General features: G+C 42.8%; 1 protein-coding gene across 15 annotated transcripts in view; it reads left to right on the top strand.

The window, feature by feature from the left end:
* The window catches only part of LOC128415441 (hornerin-like), a 68306-nt gene extending 51561 nt beyond the window's left edge, over positions 1-16745 (top strand). For all 15 annotated transcript variants that reach the window (XM_053391648.1, XM_053391643.1, XM_053391640.1 and 12 more), the window contains 15 exons: positions 1036-1074; positions 1236-1280; positions 2441-2560; positions 4231-4269; positions 4404-4442; positions 4548-4577; positions 5244-5282; positions 5403-5441; positions 7313-7342; positions 7693-7806; positions 8358-8420; positions 10608-10646; positions 12179-12208; positions 13940-16163; positions 16306-16745. In XM_053391648.1, the coding sequence (XP_053247623.1) occupies positions 1036-1074; positions 1236-1280; positions 2441-2560; positions 4231-4269; positions 4404-4442; positions 4548-4577; positions 5244-5282; positions 5403-5441; positions 7313-7342; positions 7693-7806; positions 8358-8420; positions 10608-10646; positions 12179-12208; positions 13940-14026 (753 nt within the window). In that variant the 3' untranslated portion in view covers positions 14027-16163; positions 16306-16745. The remainder of the gene's footprint in view (positions 1-1035; positions 1075-1235; positions 1281-2440; positions 2561-4230; positions 4270-4403; positions 4443-4547; positions 4578-5243; positions 5283-5402; positions 5442-7312; positions 7343-7692; positions 7807-8357; positions 8421-10607; positions 10647-12178; positions 12209-13939; positions 16164-16305) is intronic.
* Positions 16746-19641: the final 2896 nt, after the last annotated feature.

Here is a 19641-nt window from a genome sequence, read left to right as displayed (position 1 = left end):
TTTGCTCTTAAATCTTGAAAATATCTTAGGGAAGGTTTGCTATTCTTAAATAATAATAATAATAATAATAATAATAATAATAATAATAATAATAATTTATTATTTGTACCCCGCCCATCTGGCTGGGCTTCCCCAGCCACTCTGGGCGGCTTCCATAGAAACCAAAAATACACTAAAAAAAATATCACAGATTAAAAGCTTCCCTGAACAGGGCTGCCTTAAGATGTCTTCTGAATGTCAGGTAGTTATTTATCGCTTTGACATCTGACGGGAGGGCGTTCCACAGGGCGGGCGCCACTACCGAGAAGGCCCTCTGCCTGGTTCCCTGTAGCTTTGCTTCTCGCAATGAGGGAACCGCCAGAAGGCCCTCGGCGCTGGACCTCAGTGTCCGGGCAGAACGATGGGGGTGGAGACGCTCCTTCAGGTATACTGGGCCGAGGCCGTTTAGGGCTTTAAAGGTCAACAGCAGCACTTTGAATTGTGCTCGGAAAAGTACTGGGAGCCAATGTAGGTCTTTCAAGACTGGTGTTATGTGGTCTCGGCGGCCGCCCCCAGTCACCAGTCTAGCTGCCGCATTCTGGATTAGTTGTAGTTTCCGGGTCACCTTCAAAGGTAGCCCCACGTAGAGCGCATTGCAGTAGTCCAAGCGGGAGATAACTAGAGCATGCACCACTCTGGCGAGACAGTCCGCGGGCAGGTAGGGTGTCAGCCTGCGTACCAGGTGGAGTTGGTAGACAGCTGCCCTGGATACAGAATTGACCTGTGCCTCCATGGACAGCTGTGAGTCCAAAATGACTCCCAGGCTGCGCACCTGGTCCTTCAGGGGCACAGTTGCCCTATTCAGGACCAGGGAGTCCTCCACACCAGCCCGCCCCCTGTCCCCCAAAAACAGTACTTCTGTCTTGTCAGGATTCAACTTCAATCCATTAGCCGCCATCCATCCTCCAACCGCCTCCAGGCACTCACACAGGACCTTCACTGCCTTCACTGGTTCTGATTATATTATAATAATATAATAATGCATTTTCTCCCCAGGGTGGATCTTATGGCGGTGGCAGCAGTCAATATGGACAGGTAAAAACTCATTTAATGTATGCATATTAGGGAACATATGCCTTAGCATAAACACAGCTATGAAAAATAAATAAAAGAAAACATTTTTATGCTAATTTCTGCTCCTGGTAATAGAAAGCAGCCATAAAAAGTAGCTATTGTAATTAATGTTTCCCATGCAGGGTGGACAGAGTGGATCATACGGTGGAGGCAGCCAATATGGGCAGGTAAAAACAAATTTATAAAGTAGCATACATAGATGATATAGATAGATAGATGATAGATAGATAGATAGATAGATAGATAGATAGATAGATAGATAGATAGATATAGATAGATAGATAGATAGATAGATAGATAGATATCTCAAGGCGGCATAAAGCCATCTGGACTTTGCCTTCTGTAGATGGAAGGTTTTCTTCTGCCCACAAAGCTTTCTGATCCATTGGATGAATCTGGTGGAAGGTGTGTGTGTTGGGGGGTGTGACTTTCTGCCACTTCCTCCCTCTCCCTGCTCCCCCCCCCCATCCTTCCATGCTGTCCTGAATGAAGACACTGCCACCCTCCAGAACAGTGTGGCACTGAGGGCTACAGCGGGAGGTGCAAAATTAGCCTCCCCATCCATGATAGGAGTGAAGCCTGGATCCAATACATACATAAGGAAACAAAAGTGTGGGTAGCCTTGAATGGTGCCATCTATTGGGAGCTAACTTTGCCAGTTTCCTTCCCTCTATGCACAAGGGATGCGGGTGGCACTGGGGGTTAAACCACAGAGCCTAGGACTTGCCGATCAGAAGGTCGGTGGTTTGAATCCCCGCGACAGGGTGAGCTCCCGTTGTTCGGCCCCTGCTCCTGCCAACCTAGCAGTTCAAAAGCACGTCAAAGTGCAAGTAGATAAATAGGTACCACTCTGGCGGGAAGGTAAACGGTATTTCCGTGCGCTGCTCTGGTTCGCCAGAAGCGTCTTAGTTATGCTGGCCACATGACCCGGAAGCTGTACACCAGCTCCCTTGGCCAATAAAGCGAGATGAGCACTACAACCCCAGAGTCGGTCACGACTGGACCTAATGGTCAGGGGTCCCTTTACCTTTACCTTTTCCCTCTATGCACGTCCCCAGCAGCCCTTGGAGAGCTTTTCCAGAGGCTCTTGGGACCTTCCAGAGGAGATTTTCAGGAGGTGCTGGAGACTGGAGGAGGCGAAATGTGCAAAATTTGCCGGTAGTGAATGGATGCCTCCCACTGAATCAAGACTACTATCAGGGCCAAGATTTTCTGCTTATTTCTGCTCAGAGAGTGGCTTGCTGTAGATCTTTTGATATGGTAATATGGTGCCTCAGTGACAAACCATCTTTTTAAAAATAAAATAAAATAATTGTTTTCTGGACAGGGTGGCTCATACGGTGGCGGCAGCAACCAGTATGGGCAGAGTGGATCATATGGCAGCAGCAGCAGCGGCAGCCAGTATGGGCAGGGTGGATCGTACGGCAGTGGCAGCCAATATGGAAAAGTAAAAAAATCCTTTCCTGTTTATAATTTTCTTACCATTGACAGTGAATGCGCTTTTATAATTGGAACATTGGCTCCTCCCTAGTCCAGGTTTGGTCCATGAGTATTTGGAATTCGAATAGAAGACTTTTTGTTTAGTCCCAGAAAGAGTACTCCAATATAATCATGCTTTAAATATACTTCTAAGATGCGATCATCTTTTAATGCGTGGAGCTGAGACATGCATTTAAGAAATCTTGCCAAGGGTCTTGAAAACTGGTGTTCTCCTGTTTATCAGAATGTGTTTGCCCCTCAGTCTAATAACTGTTAGGAACCATTATGATAACTGTGAAGTAGTAACAAAATACTATGCTGCAGTTTTCTAAATCTGGTCAGCCGAGTCGGCATATTAAGCAAATCTGCCGGCTATGCAAATCAAGAGAGAAAAATGCAGTAACATCAGACACAGAAAGAAAGAAAGAAAGAAAGAAAGAAAGAAAGAAAGAGAGAGAGATGAGATCTCAAAATTTGTGTGTGTGTGTGTGTGTGTGTGTGTGTGTGTGTGTGTGTGTAAAACGTCCAGTGCATTTTGGCAAAAGCTTTCTTCAAGGGCACTATGAAAGAGAAAGGAAGGAAGGAAGGAAGGAAGGAAGGAAGGAAGGAAGGAAGGAAAGAAAGAAAGAAAGAAAGAAAGAAAGAAAGAAAGAAAGAAAGAAAGAAAGATTATATATTATGTACATACTCATTATAATTAAAGAATCTGATTTTTTAAAAATTAATGGAAGAAAGTAGAATCTTGGGTTAGGGGAGCCAAAATGTAAAGTTGCATTGGAGTTCAGTGTCTGTGGGAGGAGAATCTTGATTTAGGATTAAGGGGAGAGAATGGGGTTCGTATCCACAGGATTTCTTCAAGCATCAGAAATACAGGACCAGGCTTGGAAATCATAAGATTGTATGAGATACTTTGCCTTAAGCTGACATATTTTTAGAAGCCTGTTAAAATCTAGGAAGCGGGAAAGTTGGGCAGCTTCCCTTCAGCTAGATTATAAAAAAGAGCAAATAGGTTGACAAGGGGGAGATCGTAAATTGCTTCTTGCATTGCTTTGTAGCCATCAGTTTATGAAAGAGGGAAACAAAGATGGCTATCGCTGCTTCACTGTATGGCAATCATAGCTGTGTCTTCCTTCCTAAGACAATGGAAAGCAGACACAGACATGGCATCTCGCTAAACAATTGGCCAGAATCTTCCTGTGGTTTTGCCTCATATCTCTGGTTCTACAAAGGCTTGCAACTTATTATTTTTTCAATGGAAGCTGGAAATGTGGTCCAAATGGCCCACACTGGATGGCATGCTCAGAATGTGGCCAAAACTTGGACAAGCGGGCCATATAGCAACCTTATTCATATCTTTAAAGTTACCCCATTGCACACTAGATAGGTCTGCACATGCGTACTGCTGTCAGAAAAATCAGCAATTGGAGCAGTCAGCTGTTCAGAAGGACTGCAGGTGGCAGTAGTCTCTTTCACACGAGCCATAGGAAAGGAACTCTGGATGCAAAGCAAATTGGTGCTGCTCTCATCCAGCATTAGAGACGCATGCAGCTGGGTCAGAATATAGACATTTACCTGTTTCTGAAGAACCATACCGCAAAGCACCAGGAGCAGAAACAATCAATTCCTAATTTTTTGCAGAACAACTCTTCCTCAGGAGGCAGTCAGCCTGGTGGAAAGGTAAGAATTTGGCACCTAGCTGGATTGAGGTATAGACGTTCCATTATTTCCAAAAGAAATCTAAACCACCCAAAGATTGCTTGGCTGTTGCTTTTTAAAAGGAACAGAAATAAACATTTCCTACTCTTTTACAGAACTCGACTTCTTCAGGAGGCAGTCAGTCTGTTGGACAGGTAAGAAATTAACATGCAGAAAGGGGGGGGGGAGAAACCACACAAAGAGAAATAGGTATCTTGCCATATTAGCACAGAAATTGATTGCTTCTGTATTGCTTTTAGGGGTCCTCAGGAGGAAGCCAGTCTGGACAGGTAATGTTTACTCAAAATGTTAATATTTCATAAATTTGCTTTAATCTTTTATAAATTTGCTTAGATATTTTGTGAATTTGCTGCAATATTTTAGAGCAGATGTGCAATTTGTCATTTGCCTGCTCTGCGGGTAAACAGATGATCACATTGTGGCTCTCATCTGCATCTCTCATCCCCTTTATTTTATTTATTACATAAATACATTGACTTTTTTCCATGGTGAAATTCAAGGCATCAGACATATATAGGGCTCCCAGGTGGTCTATGGAGACACTGCCCAGGCTCAGATCAGCTTAACTTTAGCAAGGTTGCTGTATCATGTGTCTCCATCTCAAAGCCAGTGTCAACCACGGATGAGGCCAATCAGCCTCCATTTAACTTTGTTTCTTAACCAGGATTTGAAGCCGATTAATCATGGGCCGCTGGACCACAGACCATCATCGTTCTCCCCTGATTCCTTTACCAAACCTTTTCCACATTTAATACCTTAAGAGTCAGTTCATATTAGCCTAACCCTCCGCAATCAAGGCTTTTCCCAGTCTTTGTTGACTGTGTAATGGCCACTTTATTTTATCATAAAGCTTTAGTATCATATTCTGCATACTGTATAAAGAGCAGAAAGCCATTGCTATATATATTACCTGTGTTTTCACTGTATAATTACAGGGTTCAGCATCCCCTTCAGGAAGCCAGCAGGGTAGTCCGGTAAGGATTTTTCCCTCACGCAATTGATACTGTAATTACTGGGTGCTATTGGTGAACTCTTGTGTAGTGATAGACAAGTTTAGAATATGAAAGCCTATTGGTTTGTTTTTGCAAATACAGAGCTCATCATACTCCGGAGGCAGGCAGCCTGGTGGTCAGGTAAGCATTCTCTCGTTACCATGCTTGTTCATTGCGTGCCCAGGCGGAGACCACCCCCCCCCCGGCCCTGAGAGACCACCTGAAGGAATAATGACTCATGACAACGTGTTATGGGATTAAAAATTGGCCACAACTTTATTAAACCTTTCAGACGTAGGAAGACTTGGCTTAGGCATTGGGTGTGTATCCCTCCCAGCCCCACAGCCGGGGGAACTGGGGCTTTTCAGGGTGGATGGGATATGGGAGGGTGCACAGCAAGATGCTTGTGTACGCTGGCAGCCTACCCCATATCCCTGTAACGCAGGGGAGTTCACTGACAACCTTTCAGTGTATGGCCAGAGACTCCCATATACAAACCCCTTTAAGAGGTGAAATATACTTGGAGTCGAGAGTGGATTTCATGCTCTTTATTCAGCTCATAGTGGTGAGGAGGAATGGAAGTTCCCCCAGAATGTCTGCTTTATATACATTATTTACACAATGGGCCCCACCTGATTAGCTAATTCCGGGATTCTCCTGTAGGCCAATCAGGTTGCGGATTCACTTCCACCTGGAGCTGGATTGGGTGGCTCCTGTGGACCAATCAGACTGCTGCATTCTGGATCCTATTGTTCTAGGACCAATCAGACTGCTGCATTTTGAATCCTATTGTTCTAGGACCAATCAGACTGCTGCATTCTGGATCCTATTGTTCTAGGACCAGTCAGACTGCTGCATTCTGAATCCTATTGTTCTAGGACCAATCAGACTGCTGCATTCTGAATCCTATTGTTCTAGGACCAATCAGACTGCTGCATTTTGGATCCTATTCAACTCAGTACATAACACCCCTCCCCTCTAAGTTCCAGTCCTGCCCGGGAGGTTGCATTCATAGTCCTCAAGGTATGCCGGCCTCAGTACATAACAAGAGGGAACCCTGGAATCGCCGTCATGGGGGGGGTGAGTCACCACTTCACGTCCCCCCCCCCCAATTTAGGAAAGACAGACTAAAGGATTCCGCCCAAGGCCTAAAACCACCAAAGTTGTGACAAATTGCTATGGGGAAGACAAAACCTGCCAATGCAAGGAAATTCCTTCCCGGCTCTTCAACAACAATCATCCAAAGACCTTAGCAGCACCCGCTGAACAGGAAGGAAAATGGTTAACCTGCAAAAAAACATTAAACAAAGGGAGGGTTGGGTAGGTGGGTGAAGCTCCAGAGCCAATCACATGGTTGCTGCCGGCTCCGCCTCCTATTTAAACAGCTGGCCCCGCCTCCCTGCAGGGCTGATTGGCTAACTGAGGTTTGGTGGGAACCTCCAAGGGCTAGCACAGGGGGCAGGCCAGCCCAGCCAGCTGGTGGGTCCCTAGTGGGCCGCGGTGCTGCGTGCGGACCCACAAAGGGCGCCCACAAAGAAAGGTGTGAGCGCTCATTGCATACATTCAGGTACAAGCCAGCTGAGTGTACCTGAATTTTTAAGACAACACACCCTATGCAAACAGGGTTGCTATCTAATGTAGACAACGCAACAGAAACGGAATGCAAAGAAGAATATCAAAACCGAAACCTTAGCAGTGTTCGGAAAATGCATCTTGGAAGAAATAAGAGCTGAAGTTTTAGGGTCCAGAATAATAATAATAATAAATAATTTTATTATTTATACCCCACCCATCTTGCTGGGTTCCCCAGTCACTCTGGACGGCTTACAACACATAAAAAATTGTAAAACACTAAACATTAAAAAATTTCCCGATACAGGGTTGCGTTTCATGATTTTTAAGGTGTAAAGAATCATTGATCAATCTTAATTCACACAAAATTCCTCCATAAAAACGGCATTCTAGTAAGATCGCTAAAGAAATATGACAAGTGTTTTGTGTTTTCTTTTCAGCCTGGGTGTTACTGTCCAGGTGGAATGACTGTAAGTACCCATTGCCTGCTGTATTCATTTTTATGTTTTGGAAGATATATGAGATGGATGCATTTGTTTGTGTGTGTTTGTTTATTTATGCTGTTTTCTGCAGCATGAGTGCAGCTAATTCTTTTGTGGTTGCCCACCTAATCTCTTGTGTGCTGTGCCAGTTATTAAATGTTTGAGGCCAGTCTGTTGTGGCATATATTTTAAACATATCTATATTACCCTTAAAAGATACGAACAAATGGCATTATTTCTAAGTAATTGTCCTTCTGACCCCACCCTTATAGTGGACAAGGAATAAACTTCAACCACATTAATTGCATTAAAAAACCTGGCTTGTGTTTTTTTAACAGGGTTCTCAGTCAGGAAGTAGCCAGTATGGCAGCAGCCAAGGTGGCCAATATGGTGGTTGGCAAGGAAACCAATATGGTGGCAACAATCAATATGGTGGTGGACGATACGGACAAGTAAGGAACAATTTTCAACAGAATTTACATTTAGGAGCTCGTGACATATTTTTGTTTTTCAAAAAGCAACCTTGAAGCCCTTGATTTGGTTCAGGGCTATTTTGTGGGGTAACCAATTTCAGTGTGCCAATTTTGTGCAGCTAGTAGTCGTGGAGATTGAAACCTAGAGGCACCCATATTGTGCCTGTATCCCTTTCAACTTTGAATAATATTGGGGGAGAGGGGTTGCACTGAAAAACTTCTACAGAGGCAATGGATTATACCCTCTCCCCCAGTGCAAAAAGAGAAACCATCACAGGAGTTCCACTCACAGTACTCCAACATCTTATTTAGTTTGGCCTATATATGGAGCTTTCCCCCCCCCCCTTTTCTTTTTTACATGAGTGGCGGATAAAATCAGAGCTTTCCTTTACAGGATTGTACCAAAATGGTGGAAACCAAAGTAGCCAGCGTGGAGGTGGACAAGACAGAAATTTTCTCTACAGCATTAACAAATAAAATATTGGTGTTTACATTTTTAATATATATACTCATTTCTGTTTTGATTCTAGGGTTACCCCTATGGAAGTAGCCAGTATGGTGGCGGACGGCTAGGCAGCCAATATGGTGGATATGTAAGGACTGTTTAACAAATGTATTTGTTATTTATAAGTACCAATAAACTTTGTAGAACTAACTTCTCAGTAAATCATCATGGAGCCATGCTAAATTGCTTTGTCCTCTCAATATGATATGGCAATGTGCTTTATGCTTTTCAGAGCCGAGACAAAATTTATCAGAAGACATTTTTTCTGAGGAAATTTTGGAGATTTTTGTTTTTCTCACCCTCAGAGAAAAATAAGGCAGCTTTCTCACAATACCCTCACTATTTTTTGTTGCCACTGCCCTGTCCCCCTCACAGTGCCACAGAATTCTGCTAGGTCTTGCATGTTGTTTGAAGGATTCAAAATGGCGGGCAGGATGTCAACATGATTGCTGCTCCTTCCAATGGCAGCAAAGAAAGCAAAGCTGCCCGTCACTCCTAATCTTTCCCAGTTACAGTGAAACTCAACAGGCCTAGCCAGTGCCTCATGAGAACCGAGTGTGAAACTGGGCAACAAAAGGGTTTTATGGCAGATACACCTATATTCCTCAGCAGACAAGTAGGCATGGCAGTAGTTCTCTCAGGGTAGAAAGTTTGAAAAAACTTAATTCATTTGGATTTCAAGCCTATGTCATCCTTATGAAATAACCGGCTGTACAAAGAGTCCAATAATCCACATGAAGGGTTGTTAGAAGGGTTGTCAGTAGAACAGCATTACAGGATAGTGGATCTTATAGCATAGTAGTGTATGGGGGACAGGAGGCGGGCAGGTGTGGAGGATTCCCTGGTCCTGAATGGGGTAATTGTGCCCCTGAAGGACCAGGTGCGCAGCCTGGGAGTCATTTTGGACTCACAGCTGTCCATGGAGGCACAGGTCAAATCTGTGTCCAGGGCAGCTGTTTACCAGCTCCATCTGGTACGTAGGCTGAGACCCTACCTGCCCGCGGACTGTCTCGCCAGAGTGGTGCATGCTCTAGTTATCTCCCGCTTGGACTACTGCAATGCGCTCTACGTGGGGCTACCTTTGAAGGTGACTCGGAAACTACAACTAATCCAGAATGCGGCAGCTAGACTGGTGACTGGGGGCGGCCGCCGAGACCATATAACACCGGTCTTGAAAGACCTACATTGGCTCCCAGTACGTTTCCGAGCACAATTCAAAGTGTTGGTGCTGACCTTTAAAGCCCTAAACGGCCTCGGTCCAGTATACCTGAAGGAGCGTCTCCACCCCCATCATTCTGCCCGGACGCTGAGGTCCAGCGCCGAGGGCCTTCTGGCGGTTCCCTCATTGCGAGAAGCAAAACTACAGGGAACCAGGCAGAGGGCCTTCTCGGTAGTGGCGCCCGCCCTGTGGAACGCCCTTCCAGCAGATGTCAAAGCGATAAACAACTACCTGACATTCAGAAGACATCTTAAGGCAGCCCTGTTCAGGGAAGTTTTTAACGTGTGATATTTTACTGTATTTTTGGTTTTTATGGAAGCCGCCCAGAGTGGCTGGGGAGGCCCAGCCAGATGGGCGGGGTATAAATAATAAATTATTATATTATTATTATTATGAGCCTGTTCTACTGATGAAGCCTAGGATGGCGAAACAAGGCTAATATTCCAGAAATCCTTGTCTTTAGACTCTGTGAAAGGATTCTGTGGAACTGTAACAACCCTTCATGTGGATTATTGGACTCTTTGAACAGACAGTTGGAAAAGATGGACCTTATGCATGAACTGACTTAGAGAATGAACTGATCCACTGGGTCTTCTGCATTTTTCGTTGAACTTTATGAGACTTCCGTTGAAATCTACAATTTGATACAATGAATAGTATACCTCATTTATTCAAAAGTACAGTCGGTTATGTCTTGTGTGTTTATTGAGTATGTTTCACGTAACCATAGGTTTGTTGTTGTTTTGCTATCCTTATGAAGCAGGCTTTCCCCTGCTCTTTCAAAATATGTGACTAAATACTTTTAAAACCAAAGAGTATTTACACACTGGTGCTGAGAAGCGAGGGACAATCCTGTATCTGCTTATCTGGGAGTAAACTCCATTGAACCCAATGGAGCTTTCTTCTGAGTTTACATTTCTAGGATTGTTCTGTAACCTTGGTTAGAATCAGTGGCCAGTGTTCACAAGGAGGATCATAACTGAGTAGGTGATTCCTCCACCCCAGCCGGATAGTAGTGCACGTTTTCTAGATTTAATGGGTTTCTCATTTTTACAGGGTTCACCATACGGAAGTAGGCCATATGGTTCCAACAAGGTAAGCAGCCTTTCTGCATTAGCTTTTAATCTTCTTCTTGGCTTGGAGAGCATTTCTAAAAGTATATATATGACTTTGAAAGTATCAGCAAAGCTCCTAAATAGTCCGGGACTGTAATCAATCATGAAGCACTCGACCCAGTATTAAAACTGGTTTATTGCATGTCAAGGCCCCCCAGGACACCCCCAAATAAAGACACAGTTCACACAACATTTTTGTTTTGGTTTTTGGCATAATTTTGGCCACAACTTTATTGAATTACAGTATGGGAGTGGTTGCTTAGGCATTGGTTAGCGACTGTCTGTTCCCACATAGAGGTAGGAACAGAACTGACAACCGCAAGCCTGTGGAAGTCAGTAAGGGTAAAGATTTGGGGGGAGCGAATAGAGCTGGGCGCCAGGCTCTCACCTCTCCCCAAATGCTCCCAGGGGCTCTTGCGTGGCCCTAGCCCCTTGCCAGGGGTTCAGACAAGAGCATGGCGAGCCCATGGATTCCTTCACTGAAATATCCTTGCAGCAGCAGCATTGGAGGGGCAGGCACAGCCAACCACATCCCCTCCACCAACCAAAATTAACCAATGCCTAACCGCAACATTACAAGTTGTGACGATTTGCTCCGCAGTAGGCAAAAAACCAAATGGCACCAGCCAATCAGCCAAATGGTAAAAATTCCTACCAGGCCCCTGCTCCAAAGCAGACGACCCCACGACAGTCAGAGCAAGGTCAGCACAAACAAACCCTAAATATAGGGAAAGTGGGTGGGCAAACCGATGTGCGCAGTGAAAAGAGGAAGCTCAACGCTGCGCACAGGGAATAAATAGCACCCCCGTCAATCAAACAATTCTGCAACATTAAATTCTACCCAGCAACAATTGGAGGTGCCCAATCAAATTCGTGGCCATCCATACTAACCCGCCCAGCAACAGGGGATGTCATGGTTGCCCCCACCGCAACATGTGCTATTCATGAAGGAGAACTCGCTTTATCATGTGCTGTGATATTTTCACAAGTTAACACTAATAGCCTCATCCGATATATCTCTATACAAAAGTAAGCTTGACTGAATTCAATGGAATTTACTTCCTAGTAAGTGTGCTTAGAATTGCTGCCTAAAACACACTTTCATGGGAGTTGTTGGCCTTTAATTCAGCCAGACTTCGTCACAAATAAACAAGTATAGGAATGTGCCGCAAGTCTGTGATCGTGTGTATTCTTAAAGAGTAAATTTTGTTAAACAATCTGCATGGTTGCAGTTTTCTATGCCCTTACAGAAGAAAGTGCCTTACTTCTGTGTAGGAATGCTGCCAAACTCCTCCTTGGCAAAAATCTGTGCCACATCTTAGAAATCTGGAGAGAACTGTGTTTCAATAAGAAAAGGGGGAATTCTGGGCTCTGGAGGTCCCATCATGAGCCAGAGGCTCCTAGGCTACGCACAGAAAGGCCTCTGCACCTTGAGGCCATATGAGGACTTACTATGAATGTGCCGAGGCTGAGTTGCTGAAATAATTTCCACCCATTTCCCCCCTTCTGCAGGGTTTTCAAAGCAATCAGGCTCCTCACTCTGTAAGTACACTTCTTTCAGAACATTTACACCTTACTTATTTCTGTTAAATGACAATGGCCATGTTCACAAATAATCCTGTGAACAGTATTGGATGGTATTGAATCGGTGGCATAACTAGAAATGTGCATTGATCTTTTTGTGCAACCTATGGTTGACTGCCACATGTGGACGGCTTCTTCTTCTTCTTCTTCTTCTTCTTCTTCTTCTTCTTCTTCTTCTTCTTCTTCACAATGTTTTGAAGTGATGCACTGGAGTCTAAGGGAGCAGACACCTTTTTCTGTCTCTTGTATATCCACCCAATGTATGTGTACAGTAGAAATGTGGATTGGGTTTTTCAAAGGGAGGGTGCAGGAGAGGGGAGTGGACCGTCCCTTTCTTCCACACTCCAGATATTTTCTCCACTTCCAATTCACTTCTGGTATCAGAGCTGCATAGGGAGAAAAGTACCTGCAGCAATTGATAAGAAGAGGAAAAGGCAAGAGAGGAGGAGGATTCAAAGTCCCTCTCCTGCCTGCTCCTTTTACTGTTAAATTTAGTCACACACACCACTTTGTATTTAAATGGAAGTTTGCACATATCTCTTGTCCGAAAAGGGTTATCATAACTCGTAAAAATTACAGTCCTCTTAACATTTTGTAGTCGGACTTTAGCCAAAGGATCCTAAGTCATAGGATTAAAGGATGGGTTATCAGGAAGGTAAACAGTGAAGTACCCTCAGGACCCATCCAGAAACTGATGCTATTTAATCTTAGGCATCATAATGTAGTGGCAGAGTGGACTGTACCACTGCGTTCTGAAGGTGGTGCGTGCCGTTTTTTGGAAGTTTCCCACAAGTTCACTGCAAACAAAACATAAACCTAGCACATGAGGGAGAAAGGTTTTATCCTGGCCTCTTCTCTATTTGAAATTTCCACTTTCAAGTAAATTTTTGGGCTATTGCTTTTTAACATAGGATACACTTAACGACTGTGATGCTTCCACTGGCAGTCTGAAGTGGTACAGTTCATTCTACCACCTCATGAGCAGACAAGGCCTTATTCATAAATGATGTGCAGTCAGGTGGTCGGGTTTGTGGATGCCACCAAATTATTTGCGATGGTGGGAATCCAAGCAGATTGCGAAACCTTCCAAATGGAGCTCTCCAAACTGGGGAATGGGCAACAAAATAAATGCCCACCAAAATTCAGTGGAAGAAAGGGCCAAGGGATTCACATTGTGGCCAATAGGCATTGAAAGGATCTGTGACTCCCCAGCAAAGGTAGTTCACTTTAAACATCAATTCATTGTGTGCCAGCCATGAAACATGCATATTTTATGATGCAAATTACTAGCGGAAGGGATTGAAAATAAAAAACGATGAGTGCCATAATGCCATTATAGAAGTCTCTTGCGTGTGCGCATTAGGAATACTGTGTGCTAGGATATTGCAGAGCTAGAAAAAGGTGCAGAAAACGACTACTGCCCAAATGACCAAGCAATTAAAGCACTTTCCTATGAGGAAAGGCTCAGGTTGCATTCTTAGGCCTACTGACATGAGAGTAAGCCTCACTGAACTTAATTGAGAGAAATCATGTATAGAACTGCTGTAATGTGTTGTGGGGCTTTTTTGTATGGGGTAAATATGAGGGCTGAAAGAGGTTTCTACAACTATGCAGAAAGGGAATTTTTTCACTGCCTCACAATACTAGAAACTGATTCTAGAGTAATTATATATGTGTGTTCTTTTGCAGGACGCTTCTGGGAAACAACCCATCTTCAGCCTGATACTTTTCAGTGTTTTTGCACCTCTACTATCTCTTATTCAATGGATGATCTAAACTTCTGAAGCCATACCAATGAGGAAGATTGCCTTCTTCAACAGAATACTACTTTCTATAAGAAACGATTGAGTCGAATTTATGGACTGATAAAACATTTATTCCTCCCCATCCCCACCCCTGGGTTAACAATGCAATAGGTCATGACACTGACTCTTCTTATCTCTTTATTTTCATAGCAGAGCTTCATATGCGTCGTATGAAGTAGGGATATTAATTGCAAGATGTTTTATTTGCTTCTTGAGATGTAATGAATGCTTCCTCTGCATTTGCTCTAAACAGGATTCTATTCATTCTAAAGAATTTGGGAGTTATAGGTGACAATCCATTTAGTAATAATAGTAATAATAATATTTTTATTATTTATAGCCCACCCATTTGGCTGGGTTTCCCCAGCCACCCTGGGCAGCTTACAGCACACAAAAAATTGTAAAACATTAGGCATTAAAATTTTCCCAATACAGAGTTGCCTACAATAGGCTAGGCCTATTGTTATCAAGAGAACATATTTTAAAATGTTGGCTTGTGGTCCTAGAAGAGTGATAACTCCCACATGCCAATACCCTAAAATGGATGTATAGAATGGTAGTAATCCAAACCTTCAGCAATACACCGTAATTTTCAGAAAGTAACCCACAGTAAGATAACAAGGATGATTATCCTCAGTGAATTTATAGTATTCAGCCTAGAGATTACGAAAGAGAAACTATTCTTGCGGTGAATATCTCAACATTCCCTCTTCTTCATAAGCACAATTATGTTAGACCTTTATGATGATTATAAGAGAATAAAGATAAGCTATATTCAATTTCAAATAGATGCATGGATTTAAATAACCAGGAACCACTCACAAGCTTGAGCGTTCCTATATTCATACAAATAGCTATGACATCAAGGCTTTTACTGATGGGGTGAGCTTGTGCTGGATGCACAAATTAAAATTCCACAGTATTTCTGTAAATCACTTCTTGCCTAACTTGCCTTCCGAAGGCCAAGCAAAATGGCCACAATAATATGGAGCAAAAGTTGATTGATTCTGTCCTGCTCAAAGCTAGCAACTGCATCCTGTCCCGGCTTTTTGGTGGTGCCATCTCTTCACTAGAGCTACAGTCCTTACTTGTGTGGCATCATCTTACTTACAAGAGGGTGGGAGACTGCTCAGCCAGCTCCCTTATCTCCAGCCAGCTCCAGTAGATCAACTCTAGCTCCTCCCTAAGTTACCAGTTGCCAGCTACCCTACAACATAGTTATAATTTTTGTTTTTGTTTTAAATCAGCCCCATCCAGTCTGTAACTCAAAAGGCTTGCCTTTCAGACACTTCTCAAGCAGGGATGAGGGCATACATTTTGAGAAGGCTTAGTTCTAAAATTACAAATGTTTGGTTATGTTCTTTTTATTTAAAAACAACACCCACCCCTACTTGTGGATTCCCCCCCCCCATGAACAGACTCTTACAAAGAAATGTGATAGCATCACATACAGTATGTACCAGGTACACTAGTGATGATCTAAATTTAAAATGTTTAATTACATTGCCTCTGACCCACTAATACAGTGGGGTGGGGTTTTTTTCCTGCAACAGCATGCTTTGTGTTTGCATATAATTTTAAAAAAGGTTTCAGAAATTTAAGACCACTTAAATTCCTGTCATCTTTAGTATAACATGTCCTTAAACTTAAAAACGGCATAGGCATTTTAAAATGGGCCTTTTGTTTGCATAGAATTAGGACGACACAACCTTATCCATAATTCACTTAAGACAGACTAGTTGCAATTAAATTAGTGTGTTTATTAAGCACATCTGGAGTCAGAATTCAGCAGTTCTTGAAGGGGGATCAAACCCTAATTCTACTGGGTTTTTTTTAATCCCACTTCAAGTACCTCAGATTATAAAAATACAAAGAGTTTCTCAAAGTGTATGTTCATAGGACCCCGCTTATTTTTATGGTTGTTAAATTGTTTTTCATGTTGTGTTTTAATGTTCTTGAGACCTTAGAGTGAAGGGCGAGAAATAAAAATTTAAATGAACAATAGGTGTTTATTTTACTGGGTGTTGTTCATAGCTCAAAATCAGAATTCAGGACATTCTAAACAATACTACATGGCTATTGAAGTCCTTATTGTAACATCCCTGCTGGTAGCTACCAGCTACCAGCATGAGTTTGATCAAACTGCGGGAGGCAGTGGAGGACAGAAATGCCTGGCGTGCTCTGGTCCATGGGGTCACGAAGAGTCGGACATGACTAAACGACTAAACAACAATTGTAACATCCCTAAAGCAGGAACCTCCATAAGACGTTAGAAGCTATAAAATACAAGAGAGAGGATTCAGGTTGAGCCTAAACTCCATTAAAATTCTATGGACCTTTGGTAGTCAAATAATTAACTGTCAGGAAAGGGTTTTTCCTTAAGCCAGTCATATTCAAAGTAGACCCTTTGGAATTGAAGGACTCAAGTCACTTAAGTCCATTTCAATGGATCTACTCTGGGTATAAGTAACCATGGCTTAGTGTTCACATGTGCCTAATTCTTTAAAGCTTGCATCATTGTTTTACATAGCTTGTGGCAAAAACACTTTTTTTCCTCAAATAAGGCTTTTAGGATTCTGTTCAAAACCAATTGATAGATAAAACTTCGAAAGGTCTTTAGGATGTAATATACTGTTCATTTGAATAGGTATTAAATTGTTCTAATAAATTTATTATTGGTTTCATACGAACTGCTGTGTCTTTGCAATTTGTTGTTCTATTTTCAGTAACTGTATTTGAGAGGCTGAAGAAGGCAATTTACGTGGGTTTCATAAAGTTTATGCTTGGGAACATAAGCTAGATATTCTGGCTATATGTTGAAACGGGAATGCCTAAAGGTTTATTTAAGGAAATGTAATGCTTTAGGGAAACTAAGGGAATCTGGTGTTTTCACATACAGTAGCTGGAAATAGACACCAAAGCAACGTAGATGGAGCAAATACTGCCCTCATGTTATATGCTTCTGAAATATAATTAATAATGTATTTCAGGATGTTGACATACATAATTCAACCTCCTCCACCCACCCTCTATATGTCAGTAGATGTAATCACTTACACATCCCATATGATGTAATGTCAGTAGATGATGTAATGTCAGTAGATGTAATCACTTACACATCCCATATGATGAGCTAGTATGTGTGTCTTTGGCAAGATGGGATAAGAGTAGGAAGGAATGATGAACATGAATCAAAGATATCCCTTTGCCAAAATGACAGACTGACGTTGTTGTTTTGTATACACCACCGAATAAATAAATAAATGTTTCAGTAGAATGGCTGAAATGCAGCTGGGGGTGAAACCTTTGAATAATTGTGCAGATAAGCCCGTCTTTAACTTTTTCTAAGATAAGAATACAATTTTAAGTGCTCATCAACAAATCCAATGTTTAAAATTCCACTAGGGAATTTTGTGGCCAGGCTAGTTCTATGTAAATGAACATTAAATTTAGGAATTTACAGATGGTTGGCCACAATATAGCTTCCATTGCTGAAAGCATTTATTAGCGCCTTTCATCTGTGGGTCCAGAATTGGCCTCCACAGTCACTTACGGACTCACTGTTAAGACCGTGTTCATGGAAGACAGTCTCACTCGGCTACGAGTGAATGCCAAAGAAGAAGAACCTGCATTCATAGCATCTCAAGACAAAGCCAGCCACACAGACTGCTTCACAGATACAGTGGTACTTCGGGTTAAGTACTTAATTCATTCCGGAGGTCCGTACTTAACCTGAAACTGTTCTTAACCTGAAGCACCACTTTAGCTAATGGGGCCTCCTGCTGCCGCCGCGCCACCGGAGCACGATTTCTGTTCTCATCCTGAAGCAAAGTTCTTAACCTGAAGCACTATTTCTGGGTTAGCGGAGTCTGTAACCTGAAGCGTATGTAACCCGAGGTACCACTGTAAACAGTTTTAAAGAGGGCATTGTACATTCCACACTGGGGACCACACTGCGGCAAATACTACACTAACAGTCTACCATGAGAAGAGGACCTTAGTGCCATGTATAAATTCATATTTATATCCAGTACCAGAGACATACTGGTACAGTGGTACCTCAGGTTACATATGCATCAGGTTACATACGCTTCAGGTTACAGACTCCGCTAACCCAGAAATAGTGCTTTAGGTTAAGAACTTTGCTTCAGGATGAGAACAGAAATAGTTCTCTAGCGGCGCGGCAGCAGCAGGAGGCCCCATTAGCTAAAGTGGTGCTTCAGGTTAAGAACAGTTTCAGGTTAAGTACGGACCTCCGGAACGAATTAAGTACTTAACCTGAGGTACCACTGTACATAACATTCTGTAAAGTCACACAAAATATATTACCATTCTGTGCATCTAGTCAGAAAAGAGACATAATGGAACCGGCATGGGCACACAATTCTCTGTTTGTGGCTGTGGCTTCATCATTGTCTTCACTTTTCACTTGCTACACCTGCCACTCCCAAATATTCTTCAGAGAATATGAGTTAAGGAAGAACTCAGGGTTCTTGTTTCAGGAACAGAAACTTAATAGCATTCAAAGAGAGCACAATAGGCCTTTAAAAGAAGAGAAACATACCCATAGGCCTTATGAATCTGGAATTGCAAGCAATGAACAGGAAAAGCCAGTTTGGCACCATTGTAATGCCCAGGCTAGACTGACCTGCTTACATACTTTGACTTGCTTTACCAGAAAGAACATCAACGATGTTAGGAACTTGCACAACAGCTACTGAAAATGTCATTCATAATTACCAACCCCTGTGACACATGGTAGTTTCCAAAGACACCATGGTATCATAATGGACACTCGCAAAGTTTTTATTAACATGCTTTCAGCTGTTTGCAGTTCAGCTTGACAGTTCACTCTTTGCTTTTGAATTTTCAGACAAGATATCAAAAGCAAATTTATGAAGCCCTTGGTGGGCTGCCATTCATGGTGGGTGGGCTGCATTTTGCTTGAATGGTCACAGATATGCAGGTCTATCTTAGGTGGTGGGAAGGCAAATGTTATTTGGAAGGGGGCCAAGGAAGATCCTGGCTACCTGCCGTGTCTCACAAATATTGTGAGCACAAAATTTAAACAATGTCCTTTATAGTTTGTTATAAGAAAAATACTGCTCCCTTTCCCTTATGGGGTATCTAAGAGCCCATACAGATTCCTTAAATAGGTTCTCTATTGGTAGGAGAAAATAACAGAGGCCAACCAGGGAATATTGAGAAGCAAAGCAGCTAGTAAGCATGATCTTTATGCAGGGAGGGTGGAGAGGAACCTAGAACAATGGTGTTCAAGCTCTTATATAGACATTTGAAAATTGCCTCCCCTGTAGCTCAAGACCACCCCGCAAAACATCATGCATACATCACTGAAGGGGAGGTCTACAGCAGAAAACCTGTCTGCCAGGATACCTGATAATGGTCACTGATTGCTTTTACCTAGGCATCCTGGCCATTCTTTTGTTCCTGAATCCAGGTCACAGGCTCACCCTATTCATACAGATACGCCCTTAAGACAGGATTTGTGAGCAAAGAGACAACGGGGAGGTTTTCCCATTTCCTTCCTCCTTGCAGAGAAACATTTCAGGTCCATTTGGGAGAGTC

This window comes from Podarcis raffonei, chromosome 6 (genome assembly GCF_027172205.1).
Source record: "Podarcis raffonei isolate rPodRaf1 chromosome 6, rPodRaf1.pri, whole genome shotgun sequence".
In the NCBI taxonomy this organism is placed as follows: domain Eukaryota; kingdom Metazoa; phylum Chordata; class Lepidosauria; order Squamata; family Lacertidae; genus Podarcis; species Podarcis raffonei.
Note: the sequence above shows the minus strand (reverse complement) of the source record. Positions and strands in the feature narration are given on the sequence as shown.